The following is a 16,491-nucleotide window of genomic DNA, read 5'->3' on the forward strand; positions in this document are numbered from 1 at the left end:
ATAGTGACTTAACTCAAAAATTACAATACAGTTTATTAAAAATGGATTGGTTTAGACATTTATTTTATTCACTTAAAAAAAAGATGAAGATTTAAATTGAGTATTAAATTAAGTTCGTAAGGTTTGTTTTAACTCCAAAATCACATTAGTAGAAACCTACCAATCCGCATGCCTCTCATCAAAATAAATAATTCAGCGGTCACGTCAAGCCTACCCTATCAGTGGGGGCTTACGGGCCTTACTGTAATCCCGCTTGACGGACGACGTGGAAAAATCTCGCCCTAAACTTGATAGAGAAGTTTTACAAGACTAAAAAAATGTTCACATTTCATACTATGAATCAAGTAAGCATTTAAATAAATGTTAATAAATAAATATCTTTGGACAATTAAGAAAAGTGTTAAGTGGTCATACTCCGCAATTTTGTACGAATAAATTATAACAACATTTGGAAGAAAAAATTATTAAAAGTTTTATTTGAAAAAGTAATGGGGTGGCTAATAATCATTATTATTAGCTGCCTATTACTGGCGACTCTTAACTCAACAAAATTATTGCCTCAGTTGTCAAGATCCACAAGTTAGAAGAAAAGGAAACGCCAATGCTTTATTATGCTACATTCATCTCAAATCAACTCTCTCAAAATCTCCATGGCTGGGTTGCACCATCTTACTTTAACTTTGACAAACGTCAATGATCTGTCAAACTCCATACAAAAAACACCGGTTAACGTTATAGTTACGGTCAAAGTTAGGTGGTGCAACTCAGCCTTTTTTTATGCATAACAAGGCAGGTATTTGACCACAATCGCACCTGATGTTAAGTGGGATGCAGTCTAGGATGGTACATATCTGCCCTGTAAGTGCCTATGTTTATAGTGTCTTACTTTAACTTTGACAAACGTCAATGATCTGTCAAACTCCATACAAAAAACACCGGTTAACGTTTTAGTTACGGTCAAAGTTAGGTGGTGCAACTCAGCCTTCTTTTTATGCATAACAAGGCAGGTATTTGACCACAATCGCACCTGATGTTAAGTGGGATGCAGTCTAGGATGGTACATATCTGCCCTGTAAGTGCCTATATGTATTTATGTTTAAGGCGGTTGACACTTTCAAGCTACGCACGTTCTCGTTGTTTCACAATGCAAGTCGTAGCGAGCAGATTACGTAGCAAAGTAATCTGATCGTAGTCAGTTTACGTAGCAACTAGCTACGAGCCACTTCGTAGCGCCGCTACTCTACAAAATACATTTTTAATTCCATGTGAACCAAATAGAAAATATCGATGTGTTTTTTTCAGTCAATTCATATTACACTGTCAATGATATGCATTATCTTTGAAAAATGATTTTATTTATTACAAAGTTTAGTTTTGCAGTTAGGTATATGTAATTTTATTTTATGAGATTAAAATTTAATTGCTATTAGTGCAATAAAATTATACAAACTACATTTCATTACTCGCGTTTTAAGTAGATATTATGATAGGTAAAATCGGCATTACATCGAGTTTATGTTACACAGTTATAAATTATGTGGTATATCATTTTTGTCTTAAGATATAAACATGATTTAATTCAAGAACTATGTGTTCCTTACCTATCGCCCTATACAATACCTACGCCCGTATTCACAAACGATGTTTGCTTAAGTGAAGCAGCATATCGATCGCACAGCGTCACACTGTGCGTCCACGCGCACTGTGAGACCTCATAGTACCTAATGATGTTACGGGAGTTAGTCTAAACTCAAAAAACGTAAACCAAAATGGCTTTAACGCGCCCCTACACGCCGCCAAAGGTTGAGTATGGCTGCCCTAACCGAATAACCCTTCGGGGGGGTGGGGGCGCTCGCTTCCGATTGGCCCCTCGGCGGAAGGATATGACCTATAGTTTTTCTTCTTAAGAACTTCCTGCGGCCATTGTACCCTGATTTACGAGCGGGCGGCGGCGGGGGCAGATTGATGATGCTTGGAATGTGGGTACCATGGGTTTGGTACGGGTGGGATAGACCTGGATAGACTTTGGAAGGTTGCGGGTGGAATGGAATTAGTGGAATAGAGTTCTGTGTGAAGAGTAGGTGTTAATTGCGCAATTATCATTATTGTGATGAGCTTCAACTGTTTTTCGTACAAAGAATTATGTCATGTAGGTACTGAAAAAATACGGAATCTTCGGCACACGGTTTTATTTTCAAACTAGGTATTCTAATAATGTGACGTGTCGCTTCACGTGAACTACTGGAGGTATTTTGATAATATACCTAATCATAGCTCATAGGCTTCACCATGGGTTTGGTACGGGTGGGATAGACCTGGATGGACTTTGGAAGGTTGGGGGTGGAATGAAATTAGTGGAATAGAGTTTTGTGTGAAGAGTAGGTGTTAATAGCTAAATTATCATTATTGTGATGAGCTTCAACTGTTTTTCGTACAAAGAATTATGTCATGTACGAAAAAATTTACAGAATAAAAAAACTCTTCACTGTTTCTGGAGTTTTGTTTCACGTGAACTACTGGAGGTATTTTGATAATATCATAACACGTAGGCTTTATTAAATTGTTATTCTCGCAGAGAGAAGCTAGTAGATAAATGATCATAAGTAGACCCGTTAGGTACTCGTTGTGCTTATGTGTCAAATATCTAAGAATTCTGACAAAAAGCGGATTTTTAACGATTTGACACAGTAAACAATTTACGAGGGAGCTGTATTCGCTAGTGTTTGAGTCTTGAACTTAGCTACTACGTTTGAGTTTTATCAGGCTGTGCTTTTGCTTTTAAAATGTCTTTGTTAAAGCTAAAAAGCTTCTTTTGTCCCCGTTTTGCAGAAATAATGGTCACCATTCTCGCTCGCTCCAATCGCATCTGCCGTGCAATATCCAGCATATTCGTTTACCCGGCGCATTATGGGGCTCTTACCCGATATTGTTATTACGCTATTTGCCACTGGCTGTTAAACAAATGGCATATTCACTCGGCTGACAATTAATGTTTTATACATAGTAGTTTTAAGCCATTTGTAAACATTGTTATTTGCTTTTATCGTTGAAGAACTAACTAAAGAACTTGTAATGTAAAATTAATTCGACTAAGAGCCGATTTTTAGTTGTTATTCTGCTAACTGATCTTATCATTTGATGGTGTTTGCTATATTTTTATCCTTATACAAAACAATATTTAATATTGTGTGCCTAAAGTATCCTATCAATTATTTTTTCAACTATCAAGTGTTTTACTACTCTTTGAATGAGCGTATTTAAAATGCTCTAATTATAATTATAAAAACTTTTAAATTAAAATAATCCGAACATAAAAATTGCATAAAGGACCGCCTTCTTGGTAGAATGTAAATGTAGTAATGTTTTAGCAATATATTATTGTTACTGATACATCAAAATATGTTCGTAATTCGAGCTTAATATCTTCCATAACGTATCACGACATAAAATTAAAACCTAAACGAATACTTAAAATGTACAAGTCCCGACATGAACTAGCTAAAAACAAAAACACGTAACACTTATCCTAAAACAACTAAAGCAGCCATTACCCGCATAAAGAAAGCACTTAATCCACACAATAGTTGATTAAGCGAAAACTTGTGCTGCAAACGCCTGGTCATACCGCAGCGTTTAAGGGATTAACAAAGTAGAAAACACGAGAGAGATATATTAGCGTGTATTAGAGCTCGTACCCGGACAGTGAAGGGATGTTCAGTGGGCTCAGTCAATAGGAACTACGACTTCGGAGTCTGATAGATAACCAAATGATGACGTAGTTTAAGCAATGATTAGGGACACACATTATACATGCACGTAGCATTCTTAGATGGGACAAGAAAACACAAAAGAAAACAACTTGGTTAAGATCCCGAAGATCTGAAAAGAAGCCCTTATGTTTGAAAAGGCATGTGAAGCTATCGGTCTACTGGAGTTACGTAAAATGGGGACTCATAAAGGCTGATTAATGTGACCAATCAACCCAATTGATCAAGGGTTTTTGAATGGCTATTATGGATGTTGTTCTTCGTGACTATGTCAAAGAATTTCGCATATTATACCTTTTTATTTCCACAGTATGATTCGTTGATCGTCAATAGGCCTCTCCTAATATGCGTCATTTGGCATTTTTGTGGCTTGTCGCATCCGGCTTCTGCTAGCGCTTTTTCACAAATTAACACTGTCTTAGCAAGCCTACCGCGTGGGTACTATCTCCACTGTGCCCACACTGGCGGGCACAAAAATGGGATTCACGCCCCCGTAATAAATTTACCCGCTGTTAAGGCGCCCGCACGCGACTGCCCGTCTGGCCCTAAGTGCCCGTTCAGATTTTATGTACCAATTTCGGGTTGGTTCCGCTTAATAGCCGGAACGTTAACCTGTTTTCTCGTGTACTGATAGTGGGAATGGGGAAACGTTTATAAGATCATTTGCAGTCGAGTATAAATTATTTAGAATTGTGCTTAATTACTTTGCAGCTTTGGTCCAAAATTGCGAGAATAGTTTTAATGGGTAGAATAAGGACCATCATCATTATCTAGTAATTTAGTCTCCACTGCCATACTTGAATATCTCTAATTCATGATCATCATCATCATTTCAGCCATAGGACGTCCACTGCTGAACATAGGCCTCCCCCAATGATTTCCACAATGGCCGGTTGGTGGCCGGCCTGCATCAAGCGCCTTCCCGCTACATTTATGAGATCGTCGGTCCACCTTGTGGGTGGACGTCCTACGCTGCGCTTTCCGGTACGTTTACGTACGTTTTTCTCTCTAATTGTCAGATGTATGGAAGCTGGAAACATTTCAATTTTCCAGCAGAACAAACAATTTTCGGATAGATCTTGTTTATTCTGTAACCTATTATTGATACCGTTTAATAGAGCTTGTTAAGCACTTTCAGAATCAGTGATCAGCTTTTCGATACCTTGTATATTTTATAAATAATCGAAATCGAGTGAGATCACTTATCGTTTTCACCGTGTATACTTCTTTACTACAATATACCAGTGCACGGTCAAATAACTATCACTAAATAATAATAAATAGTACTATGGCACATTTTACTTGTCACATTAATGATTTATAACAAGAGAACAATACTGAAACAAATCGCTAAATGACCGGAGCGACGGCGCTCTTACGGCAAAAATCATTTTGTTAAAAAATAACTAGGGCGCAACGCACACTGGGACCTTTTATTATTTCGTTCAGAAATTGTAGCCTCTGAAAGTGGCATAGGGCAACATAATTTTAATAATTTAAGTGACTTAATTTTTATAATGCAACATTTGACCAAAATGCCGACGGATTCATCTATGTCTAGTAAGAAACTTACATGGAAAAGCAGTCGCCCGGCAAGCGAAGGGTAGCGGGTTCGATTTCCACCTTAGGCAATTCAATTTATTCAATTTATTTTCAAATACAAGACTCATCAGAAAAAAGTAAAGAAGCTCCATCTTTTGCTCGAAAATTATATGAAAAAGTATGAATAGCTCTAATCGACCCTATTAGGCATGGAACATTTCATGAATAGCAGGTGAAAAATCATATGAAGTGAATTTCATTAATCACATCTGCTATTTTACTTCACTTAGACTGCTATAATTTCACAGTCAACGAAATCACGAATCACATGAATTTCATTCATTCATTCGAGCGAAGTCCGTGAGCGCTGCTCTGCTAAGTGACCGAGCGAGTAAGAAAGAATGATTTGATCATGTGCGTGTTAGAAAAGGACGAGAGATGTGATGACGGACGAAACTGGGCATTTTAAATATGAACTTTAAACTCAAAGTAGTAAGGTTTAGATTTCCTTGTCATTATTCGTATGATTTCATTAGATAGCAGGCAGATGAAATGAATGATTTTTCACTAGTCGCGCGGTTCACAGAGCACGTAATAGGCGCGGTTATTGATTGTTGCATACATACTGTGCTGTTAACTGTTTGTTTTTTGTTGTGCGACATAAAATAAAACAGATATTGTTACATTTTATATTTTAGCTAATTAGCAATCGTTCATCATAATTCATGCTTCATTAAAAGTAGCACATTATATGAAAGAGCTACATTATAACACTGCGAATAAAAATCATTGCCTGTGAAATTTCGCATGTGAAATCATATGAACAAAAATCATCATTTCATATAATGAAAATGAATGAAAAATAGCAATCATTTCCATGCCTAGACCCTATTAATTTCATTATGTATTACATATAATCAGAGTAAATACAAATGAGTAGGTTATCTTCATAGAAACGCACAGTGCGCGGTTTGTATGTGAGCGCGCCAATACGTATGCGGCGCGCACGCACACACTGACACAATTTAGCGTGGATTAGCGGGGAGTCTCAGTCGTGGTTGCGCCGAATTTTGTCAGTGTGTGCGTGCGCGCCGTATACGTATATTGGCCCGCTCACATACAAACCGGGCTCGGTGCGTTTCTATGAAGATAACTTACTCATTTGTATTTACTCTGATATAGGTAATATTAAGTTGCTCAACGTAACAAGGACTAGATGAATGCGATAGTTAAAAAAACTTTATTTTTTATTCTCATCCATGTCAATATTTTAAAACAACCGCGTCCAGTACCCGCCGCCCCTACCCGCCCCTCTGATGGAATTCTTACTGAGTTTTTAATAGAGAGCGGCCGCAACCCTCTCGTTATGATTAGTTATTGCATTTTGGAGGGGCGTATTAACAAACTTCGCTAAGAAGGGAATTAAAAAACCGGCCAAGGACGAGACGGACTCGCGCACGAAGGGTTCCGTACGACAATTTTATTGATGTATGGGAGCCCCCTTTAATATTTTTTTATGCATAATAAGGCAGGTATTTGACCGCAATCGCACCTGATGTAAAGTGAGATGCAGTCTAGGGTGGCACATTCTTTTTTCTTTCTGCTTTACCATACCATGTCATATTGTCCTGTGGGTACTATTTTATTATACTTTTGGTATTTTCTGTTTGTAATGTGAGTTTCTGTTAAGCAAATAAACGTTTTATCTATCTATCTGATTAACGCTAATTTACTTTATTTTCATTTAATTATTTCTTTTTAAAGTGAGTACTTATTTACTAATTTATTTTAGTATTTGTTGATAAATCGGTAACAGAAATACATTATCTGTGAAAATGTCAACTGTCCAGCTATCATGGTTCACGAGAGCCTGGTGAACAATATCGATCAATGACGGGAAAAAACACGTTTTTTTGTATGTGAGCCCCCTTCAATATTTACTTTATTCATTTTTAGTATTTTTTGTTATAGCCGCAACAGAAACACATTATCTATGATTTTTTTATGAAAAAACTGTCCAGTTATCACGGTTCATGAGACACAGCGCAGTCTTAGAAATAGGGTCCCGTTTTCACCTTTTGGTTATGGAACCCTAAAAATCACCGGCCGAGACACCCATTAATGATTTACAAGATTTTTTGAGGAGCTCTTTAAATAATGGCCTGTAATTAACTGAAGGGCTTTGACATCTTACGCAAAGTAATGTTACGAGATTGAAAAGTTGGTTATTAAAAATGAGAAAATGCAGCGCTGTGATTTTAAAACGTTGAGAAATTGTTTGAAATTTTTCGCTTCGTTTTTAGATTTGTGTCAGAATCAGACATCTTTAAAAATAACAGAGGGCTGAGTGTGAGTTTTCTCACTAGTGAGCGCGTCAAAAAATGACATTTAATGTATGACGGATTGTACAGCGCCCCTAGCCGGAAACGTTCAAAAACTAAAATTTTCATACATTTTTTAAACGCGCTCACTAGTGAGCGCTTTTGATGTAAACTTACACTCAGCCCACTAATAAGAAACAACGTAAAACGCATTTAAACGTGAGATTTGTACCTGTTTTTTTTTTTGAGTGTCATATTTAACCTATTTTATAATGGCACACTTGGAAAAATAATGAGTTTCTTATTCATGCCTCTAATACAGAAGATAGCTTATCAAGCTAAAGTTTATCATCAGTTGATAGTACTCACTCATGAGGTATGATACCAATCGCACGCCAATGATAATGTCTTATGTGCTTCCATACATCATCATACAGGCGTAGGCACGCTTACTGTGAGCCAGAGGTAGAAAGGCACTATAAATTTCGAAAATTTACAAAAAAAGGTTGACAAACGCCGATCCGGAAAACTGAATGGACTTCATTCCGTGGGTATGTCGTATCAGTTAAAGAAGGCACAAAAGGCACATTGCTACGTCACGCAGAAGTGCGAGCGGGCATGGGTTAATTATTTCTTTTTGTGCGGCCGCGCGCCGGGAGATTGCCGTGATTACGCGACTGCGCGATGTGGCATAGAGTAAAGAAAATAGAGGTTGGGTTTTATGCCTACATTTGAGATGTCTCTAGGAGGACAAATTAAAAGTAACTAGAATAAAAAAATATTCATTCCGTCAGCTAAAGTAGGCATTTTACGACGTGACACCGAAGGAGCATAGAGGTTGGGTTTAATACCATCATGTCTCTCGGAGAAAATCTTGACTGGATCCTAAATAATATTAAACTTCTTTCGTTTCCACGTGTCACGAAAGTCTGTCTCTATTGTCCACAAATCCCTGAATTTTTACTTGGTTAGCCACGTTAGTCGCGTTTTTTAAAACATTTGCAAAATACCATATACCTAACTATTCTACAAGTAAATCCAAGCAAAATGAATACAGTTTTCGCTATAATATATATTGCAGACACAGATTACGCAAACCGTGTACCCACCGTGTGTATTCAGTTTTACAATACAAACTTCTCTTTATTTATGTTTCATTTTTGTCTATCCTTAATATTTTCCCCAATAGCTATACTCTAATCCTAGTAACCCTAAGTTAGGCATATTAAAAAAAGTTTCAATCCAACTGCCGTTTCTGCACATCATTTACTCTATGCGAAACGTTCCGGCGCTTTCACGCTCTCACAATACGCGATGCAGATTCCGCAAACACAGTTCTAATTAGCGGGATTCGTAGAGTGCAGCTATACAGGGTGTTCGCAAACACTATGTGGGCTAAATAATAATAGCGGCAAATACGACATACTGAGGTTTACTGAGCATGTTTGGAGACGTATTGCACTCGGCATGATAGTTAAATATTCGATAGTAGATTAAAACTTCACATCATCAACATTATAAAAGCAGTGTAATAATAACAATAATTTATTGTGGCTGCTTGTTTTTAATTAACAATAACACAACGGGTTCGGTGTCAAATTGCCGACTCGCTAGAATCAGTAGAGGTCGATTCATGTACATCATTACTTGAATAATAACGCTTTGAGGAACACTACCTCGATCCCCTGCTAACCTTGGGTTGGTTTGTGGTGGGGTGGACCCACTTTGAACACAAGCAAATATATTTGAGCTAGAATATTAGTTATTATGCGTAAAATAATAAGAAATTAAACAAAATTATTTATATTTAAAAATTAAAGTCAATTAATTTTGTGTTCGTGGATTTGCATAAGTGTAGACAATTAAAAAATAAGTTGACACCTGGCTAAATGTAAGCCGTTCGAAGCCATAATAGAAAAAAAATATCATGCCCTGTATACCTCGGTCTCAATATGCCCGGCGTTGATTTATTCCATCTTGCCATGAGCCCCAATCTGCGCGCCCATTCACGCGGTAACGACCTCTTTAGTGAGTTTAGTGGAACCGCGTTAGCTAACCACACATAGTTTTGTAACTGTACATCTACTTATGTTTTTTTTTTTCATTATGGCTTCGAGAAAATCCGACTAACCGTCTATTTAGCCAGTGCTGCAGTGTCAAGTAAAATGATACATTCAATAGTGAATGAATGGATAAATGATAATGAATGGATAAATGATATGATGTTCCCCCATTCCCCTTGAGTTTCAGTAAATTATTATTAGAATAAATTATCAGCATTATTGTGTTCCGGCAGTTAGAGGTAAGATAGCCAGTTCCTCCGTGGTTGAGGATTCCGGGTGAAGCTCGCTTCCACCTTTGGCCTGATCGTCACTTACCATCAGGTGAGATACAGGCCAAGAACTTCCTCGTTGTGGATAAAAAAAATTAAATAAAAAGGAGTGGCACTTAACTGTGTCTTAAGATCGACTTCTTCAAGGAATTTAAAGACAGTACACAGTTATATCATTACCTTCATTACAGACGATCGTAAAACGTAAACTAAAGGGCTTATAAAAGTTAAAAGATTCTTTTTTGCAACAAAAATGCCCGATGTCAACTGTAGTGGCCTGGTGCAATGCGGTTACCAGGCTGTTGTGCCGTGAAGTTTAAAACCACTTTCAATAATTTAAAACATTTTTCCAAGCACTAATTAAAGAATATTTAATTTTCTGGTTTTAGAATCAAGAACCTTACCTGTGGCGTAGTTTTCTCGATCTCCTTAGGCTTCAACCGCTGCAAATGGTTCGGCAGGCGGCTTTCTTTGACTTCCTTGCTGGTGGCGCCATCTTTGCTGGTACCCTCCTTGCTTTCTGTGGACTTGCGTTTGGTCTCTTCCTTGTTTGTGTTGCTGACTCTTTGCGCCTATAAGGTAAACACAGATTAATAACAGCCCACACGATAGAATAAAGGCGGATTTATATTTGTCTGGTGTATTTTGTCGTCGTGACGCATCAGAAAGAAATCAGTTTCATTTTAGTATATTATTTATGTCCAGCCAAATGAAGCACCGAGTTCGGCTTTTATGTTTTTGGACCTGGCAACCCTAATTCCGTTCTGATGCGTCATGACACAACACATCAGACACGATAGAAGAAGTGTAAGCTTACCATTTCTTCACTGCGCTTTATCATTTCCAACTGCTGTTCTCTCGCTATGGCTTGCCGCACTGCCGGTGGTGGTCTCAGTCTCTCGTGATTACCTAGAATAAAAATAGTGTTTACACATACATAATTAAACAAAAATTTAATTAGGTATTGAATTTAATGTGTTTCAGAATTGTGCTTGTTGCTGAATTATTGGTTGACATATCCACTCGGTAATAATGTCAGTATCCAGTATAAATAAATAAATAAAATAAAATAAAATAAATATGTATGTATATTTAAGGATAGTACTACGCAACATTGATAAAATAAACGCGTATTACACTTAAAAATTTGACCAGTTTATCCAGTGTCTAAATAGCTCAGATGGTAAAGCAGTCACCTGGTATGCGAAAGGTCGTGAGTTCGATTACCACCTTAGGCACAAGTTATTTATAATTTAGTTTGAGATGCAACTCTTAATACTAGATATTTTAATACTAAATACGTGTGTGTGTGCGCGTAGTCTCATCGCCTGATAAAGTCTCACCGAAGAGAGCCACCTTGTTGACATCGGGTTCCAGCGTGAAAGCGTACAGGCCTTCTGGCGTGCGTTGCTGCACGTATTGTAGCGCGTAGTCGCACATCGCTTGCCTCTAGAGTCTCAGAGACTATTTAGCGGGAAAGTGAAACGTCAAAAGAAATGTCTATTTCCAAAAAGAGAGATGATACAAATATTATTGACAACAATACTAGCCATGCACTAGATGCTAACCTATTTAAAAAAAAATCCACAACGAGGAAGCTCTTGGCCTGTATCTCACCTGATGGTAAGTGACGATCAGGGCGAAGGTGGAAGCGAGCTTCACCCGGAATCCTCAACCACGAAGGAACTGGCTATCTTACCTCTAACTGCCGGAACACAACAATGCTGTTAACATTGTTGTTATGGCGACAGACTTAGGTAAGATGGTGGTAGCTAGCCAGGCGGACTTAGAACAAGCCCTACCACCAACCAAACCGAACATAAAAATCTGCCCCCACTGGGAATCGAACCCGGGACCTCTGCGTCTGAAGCAGGTGGTCTTACCACTAGACCACAGAGGCTGTTATATTTGACAATAAGACCCAAACTAAGCAGTATAGCTTAATTATGTATGCTAAATGATATAGAAATAATGATGATGATGATCTAGAGACGACAGAAGTCAATACGAGTCTCACCGAAGAGAGCCACCTTGTTGACATCGGGCTCCAGCGTGAAAGCGTACAGGCCTTCTGGCGTGCGTTGTTGCACGTATTGTAGCGCGTAGTCGCACATCGCTTGCCTCTAGAGTCTCAGAGACTATTTAGCGGGAAAGTGAAACGTCAAAAGAAATGTATATTTCCAAAAAGAGAGATGATACAAATATTCTTGACAACAATACTCGCCATGCACTAGATGCTAACCTATTTAAATAACCGCCTCTGTGGTCTAGTGGTAAGACCACCTGTTTCAGACGCAGAGGTCCCGGGTTCGATTCCCAGTGGGGGCAGATTTTTCTGTTCGGTTTGGTTGGTGGTAGGGCTTGAAGTCCGCCTGGCTAGCTACCACCATCTTACCTAAGTCTGTTGCCATAACAACAATGTTAACAGCATTGTTGTGTACCGGCAGTTAGTGGTAAGATAGCCAGTTCCTCTGTGGTAGAGGATTCCGGGTGAAGCTCGCTTCCACCTTCGGCCTGATCGTCACTTACCATCAGGTGAGATACAGGCCAAGAGCTTCCTCGTTGTGGATAAAAAAAAATTGCCAGTTAAGACCCAAACTAAGCAGTATAGCTTAATTATGTATGCTAAATGATATATAAATTAATGATGATGATGATCTAAAGCCTGGTCCATGAGCACGTAGAATTTTGTCCAATGACCCCAAGCTACCTATCCTTATCGGTCGCGCGTAATTATGTTGCTATCGCGCTCGCACACTCACTGCGGGCGCCCGTCGCACAGTCGCGACAGCAATATAATTACGCGCGAGCGATAAGGATGGGTAGCTTGGGGTCATTGGACAAAATTCTACGTGCTCACGGACCAGGCTTTAGAGACGACAAGAGTCACTACGAGTCTCACCGAAGAGAGCCACCTTGTTGACATCTGGTTCCAGCGTAAAAGCGTACAGGCCTTCTGGCGTGCGTTGCTGCACGTATTGTAGCGCGTAGTCGCACATCGCTGAGGCACACGTGCGTAGCGCTTTGCGTTCCGTCTCCCTGTACAGCTGGAAGGAAAATACTATGGTTAACAATGATGATGTCGTAATCACACTTAAGTCAATTATAACTGACCATTAAATAAGACTATCCCGTTGGTTCTCGAGTGGCGGCCACGGGCCTAGCGGCCGAATACTGAAACGCCATTTAAATATTTGACGGCTTCTCAAATAGTTAAGCAGCTCCTAAACTTACATTTCGCATACTCAAAACAATATCTGAGCAGTTCTCAATTTTTAAGCACCTCTCAAATTAAGTTGCACTCAAACGCCACTCAAATGAATTTTCGCATACTGAAACGCCATTCAACGCTAAGCATTACTCAAACAACTGTCAAATCGTCTTAAGCAGCTGTTAAATTTGAGAGTGCTTGCGCGGTATCTTAAATCCTATTCTTATACCTAAATCGACCTAAATAGTGGTAAATAATGTGTGTCATCGTTATCATTTCTTTCGAGCCTCGAGGAAATACCTAGATCTAATCGCAGGAACGCAATAAGGCTGAACGCTATTGAAAAATATTATTATAATGACATGCAATTCCGAGCGAGGTTCCGCGTCTCTAAAGAAACGGTGTTGTTTCTGGATTCATAATTTGGAAGCTCTTTGAAACCCCTCACCAAACGCCATACAACCAGTGGACCTAAATACTTATTATAACCCTATTGTTCTACGCAACGGGAAGTTATGAACGTGTACTAGGTGATATCTTCCACAACGAACAGCCAACTGTGCATCGTACTAGTGCACAAAGTAACAACCAAAATAGCTGCTATGAAATCGCTTTACATAAACATGCCTATTTCTGAGGAATATGGGGACATCGCATAGCAGCATTTCCAAGAGTTGTTGATTTGTCAATTTGATACTCTGTCAACAATGATAAATGTCAATTGTGGTTACGTTTCGGTCCACGATCGCCACTTAATAGATTTCAACAATAAAAAGTATCACCTAAATAAAAATGCAAGCATTCATTTTTTTATATGATAAAACGAGATTTATATATAATAGAAACTAAAACTAAACTGTTCTATGTTAAGTTGATTGAGTATATTTCCATAAAAGACAATACATAACCAAACGATGCTGCGTGTAATGGATAAAAAACGTAAAGTTATCATTTGCGTAAATGAAAACATACTTTTTTTGGTAAATGTTGCCATTATGTAAACATTTGAGAGCTGCTTAGCTGATCACGGCTTCAAATCCGTTGAGTGGTGTTTGAGAATACCATTTAAAATTGAAGGATACTTAAATTTAGGAGCCCGTCAGCTGAGTGACAGATTTGAGTAGTGTTTCAGTATTCGGCCGTAGAAGACGTAGTGGGCAGGCCTCCTACTAGGTGGACCGACGATCTGATAAAGATCGCGGGAAGAGCCTGGATGCAGGCAGCGCAGGACCGTTTATTGTGGAAAACCTTGGGGGAGGCCTTTGTCCAGCAGTGGACGATATTTGGCTGAAAAGAACGATCCTGTTGTCCTTGGTGACGTGATTTGAAAGATTTGTTAGATGAATTTCGCGTATTAAGCTTTCGCTAAAAACGCGACTCTAAAATCCGCTGCAACTGAATAAAGCGTTCGCGAAATTCATCTAACAAATCATTTGATAATATTAAGTCGTTGCATAAAAACAGTCGCGTATGACACACGTCAAGTGGTCGCATTACGTCGCGTTGCTCACCAATAAAGAGTAAGTTTTTCCGCGACAGTGTACGTCAATATCACTTGACAGCACATCTTGTCTGCCACACCCTTCTTTGGATTTTTTTATAATTTTAACGCTTTTACCACAGAATAATAATAAGTACTACGTACAGAAGTTTTACTTCGCGAAGGTATTTAAAAAAATGTATGCTCAATGTCATTAACTATATGGTGTAATTTAGCCTGTCTCAAGAGTCAAGCACCATTTTGTTGACAAACGTCAGTGATCGGCACTGCGCCGAAGCTATAGGGCTGACTTCGGTAAAATGATGTGACGTGAGGTGCCAAACTGCGGAAAATGGCGGAGGAAATACATGATTTAGCATGAATTATCATGAATAATAATAACTACTTATTTACCTCTCAGTGTCTTGAGGCAACTTAAAAAAGTACATTCTGTGTTTTTATTATTATTTAGGCAGTTAAATACTGCACAGTATTTAGTACACCATTTTCTTTATTTTCTTCCATCATACACAAGAGTACGCGTGCGTGAGTCAATGTTCGCTCGTATGTGAGGCCTTGTCGAATAGTATCCTGTAGGTGGGCCATCGTGCGTGTTTTGTTTTCGATGTAAACTCGCGGAGATGAACAGGCCTGCTTTTACACGCAACGCTCTTGAAACTATGTACCCACATACCTGTATGTTGGCAGTAGGCGCTAACAAATACGGCAGTAGCGGTATGACGTCGAGCTGTAGCGCGCGCCTCGTCAGCGCTACATTCGGCGCGCTATAGCGCCATACCGACCACACGATGCTGTCCAACTCAGTCTTCTTACGGTGTGCCTGTAACAAACGGTTTTCATATAGCGAGTAGAGAAAACAACTGTCGTAGCTCACAGAATCACCAAATCCAATTGGCAGTGGGAGGGGCACAAATATTGTTAAACAGATGATCATTGGGGCAGAAATATTCATGCTTGACGACCACGAACCGGATAAAAACGTAAGCTATCTTCCCACTCGGTGAACTGACGACATGATGAAGTTTGCCGGAGGTACTTAGATGTGAGAAGCGTGAAATTGATCGTTGTAGTAATTCTTGGGGGAATCTTTGTCAGAGGCCGTTTTTAGGTTGAGAAGAAAGCAAGAAAACACCAATTTCCCACATTTGCGTTGGAAACTTGACTCTCTGCGGATATCTAATAGAAGCGAGTACCCCAAGGCAAAAAGATCCGTATAACAAATATCATAATAAGAACCTATCTCCGATGCTTGCATGGGAAATTAGACCCACTGAAGGGTCTTAAAAGGCGAATATCCTGTGGCAACAGTAACAGCACCAATAGCAAAGCAAACACTTACGATACTGCGGTAACTGCAGATGCAGCGAGTTTTCCGATGATGAAGCGACCAGGAGTGCACAGCGTCAAACAACCGCTGCAACTTTTCTTAGAATAAAATATACAAATAGCAGTCATAGTAAGCACCTACCTCCTGCGCTTGCATAGGGAACTTGACTCGCTGCGGGTTCCTAGAGGCGAGTATCCTGTGGCACCGCACGATACACTGCGGCAACAGCCCATACAGCGAGTAGTTCTGGTGACGGAGCGTCCACGAATGCACGGCGTCGTACAATCGCAGCCAGGATAGCGTCTCGCACGCGAGTAGTAAGCGAGCGTCCACGCGGGCTTGGAGGTAGTTCTCGAATATTCCGTCGACTAATCTGTAAACAACATTAAGTAAGCATATTTATACATACTTATGTAAGAGGCGAATTAGGGACTACGCATCAAACAGAGAACGGGCAGCAGCCCTCTCTAAAAACATCAATCTTTTAAAC

At 39.3% G+C, this 16,491-nt stretch overlaps 1 protein-coding gene across 1 annotated transcript in view; it reads right to left on the minus strand.

The window, feature by feature from the left end:
* The window catches only part of LOC135078604 (chromosome transmission fidelity protein 18 homolog), a 50,994-nt gene that overhangs the window by 22,469 nt on the left and 12,034 nt on the right, over window positions 1-16,491 (minus strand). The window contains exons 15-19 of the mRNA XM_063973133.1: window positions 16,143-16,374; window positions 15,348-15,494; window positions 12,865-13,009; window positions 10,780-10,871; window positions 10,367-10,534 (exon numbers count right to left, since the gene is read on the minus strand). Coding sequence (XP_063829203.1) covers window positions 10,367-10,534; window positions 10,780-10,871; window positions 12,865-13,009; window positions 15,348-15,494; window positions 16,143-16,374 — 784 coding nt within the window. The remainder of the gene's footprint in view (window positions 1-10,366; window positions 10,535-10,779; window positions 10,872-12,864; window positions 13,010-15,347; window positions 15,495-16,142; window positions 16,375-16,491) is intronic.

This window comes from Ostrinia nubilalis, chromosome 15 (assembly GCF_963855985.1).
Source record: "Ostrinia nubilalis chromosome 15, ilOstNubi1.1, whole genome shotgun sequence".
Classification (NCBI taxonomy): domain Eukaryota; kingdom Metazoa; phylum Arthropoda; class Insecta; order Lepidoptera; family Crambidae; genus Ostrinia; species Ostrinia nubilalis.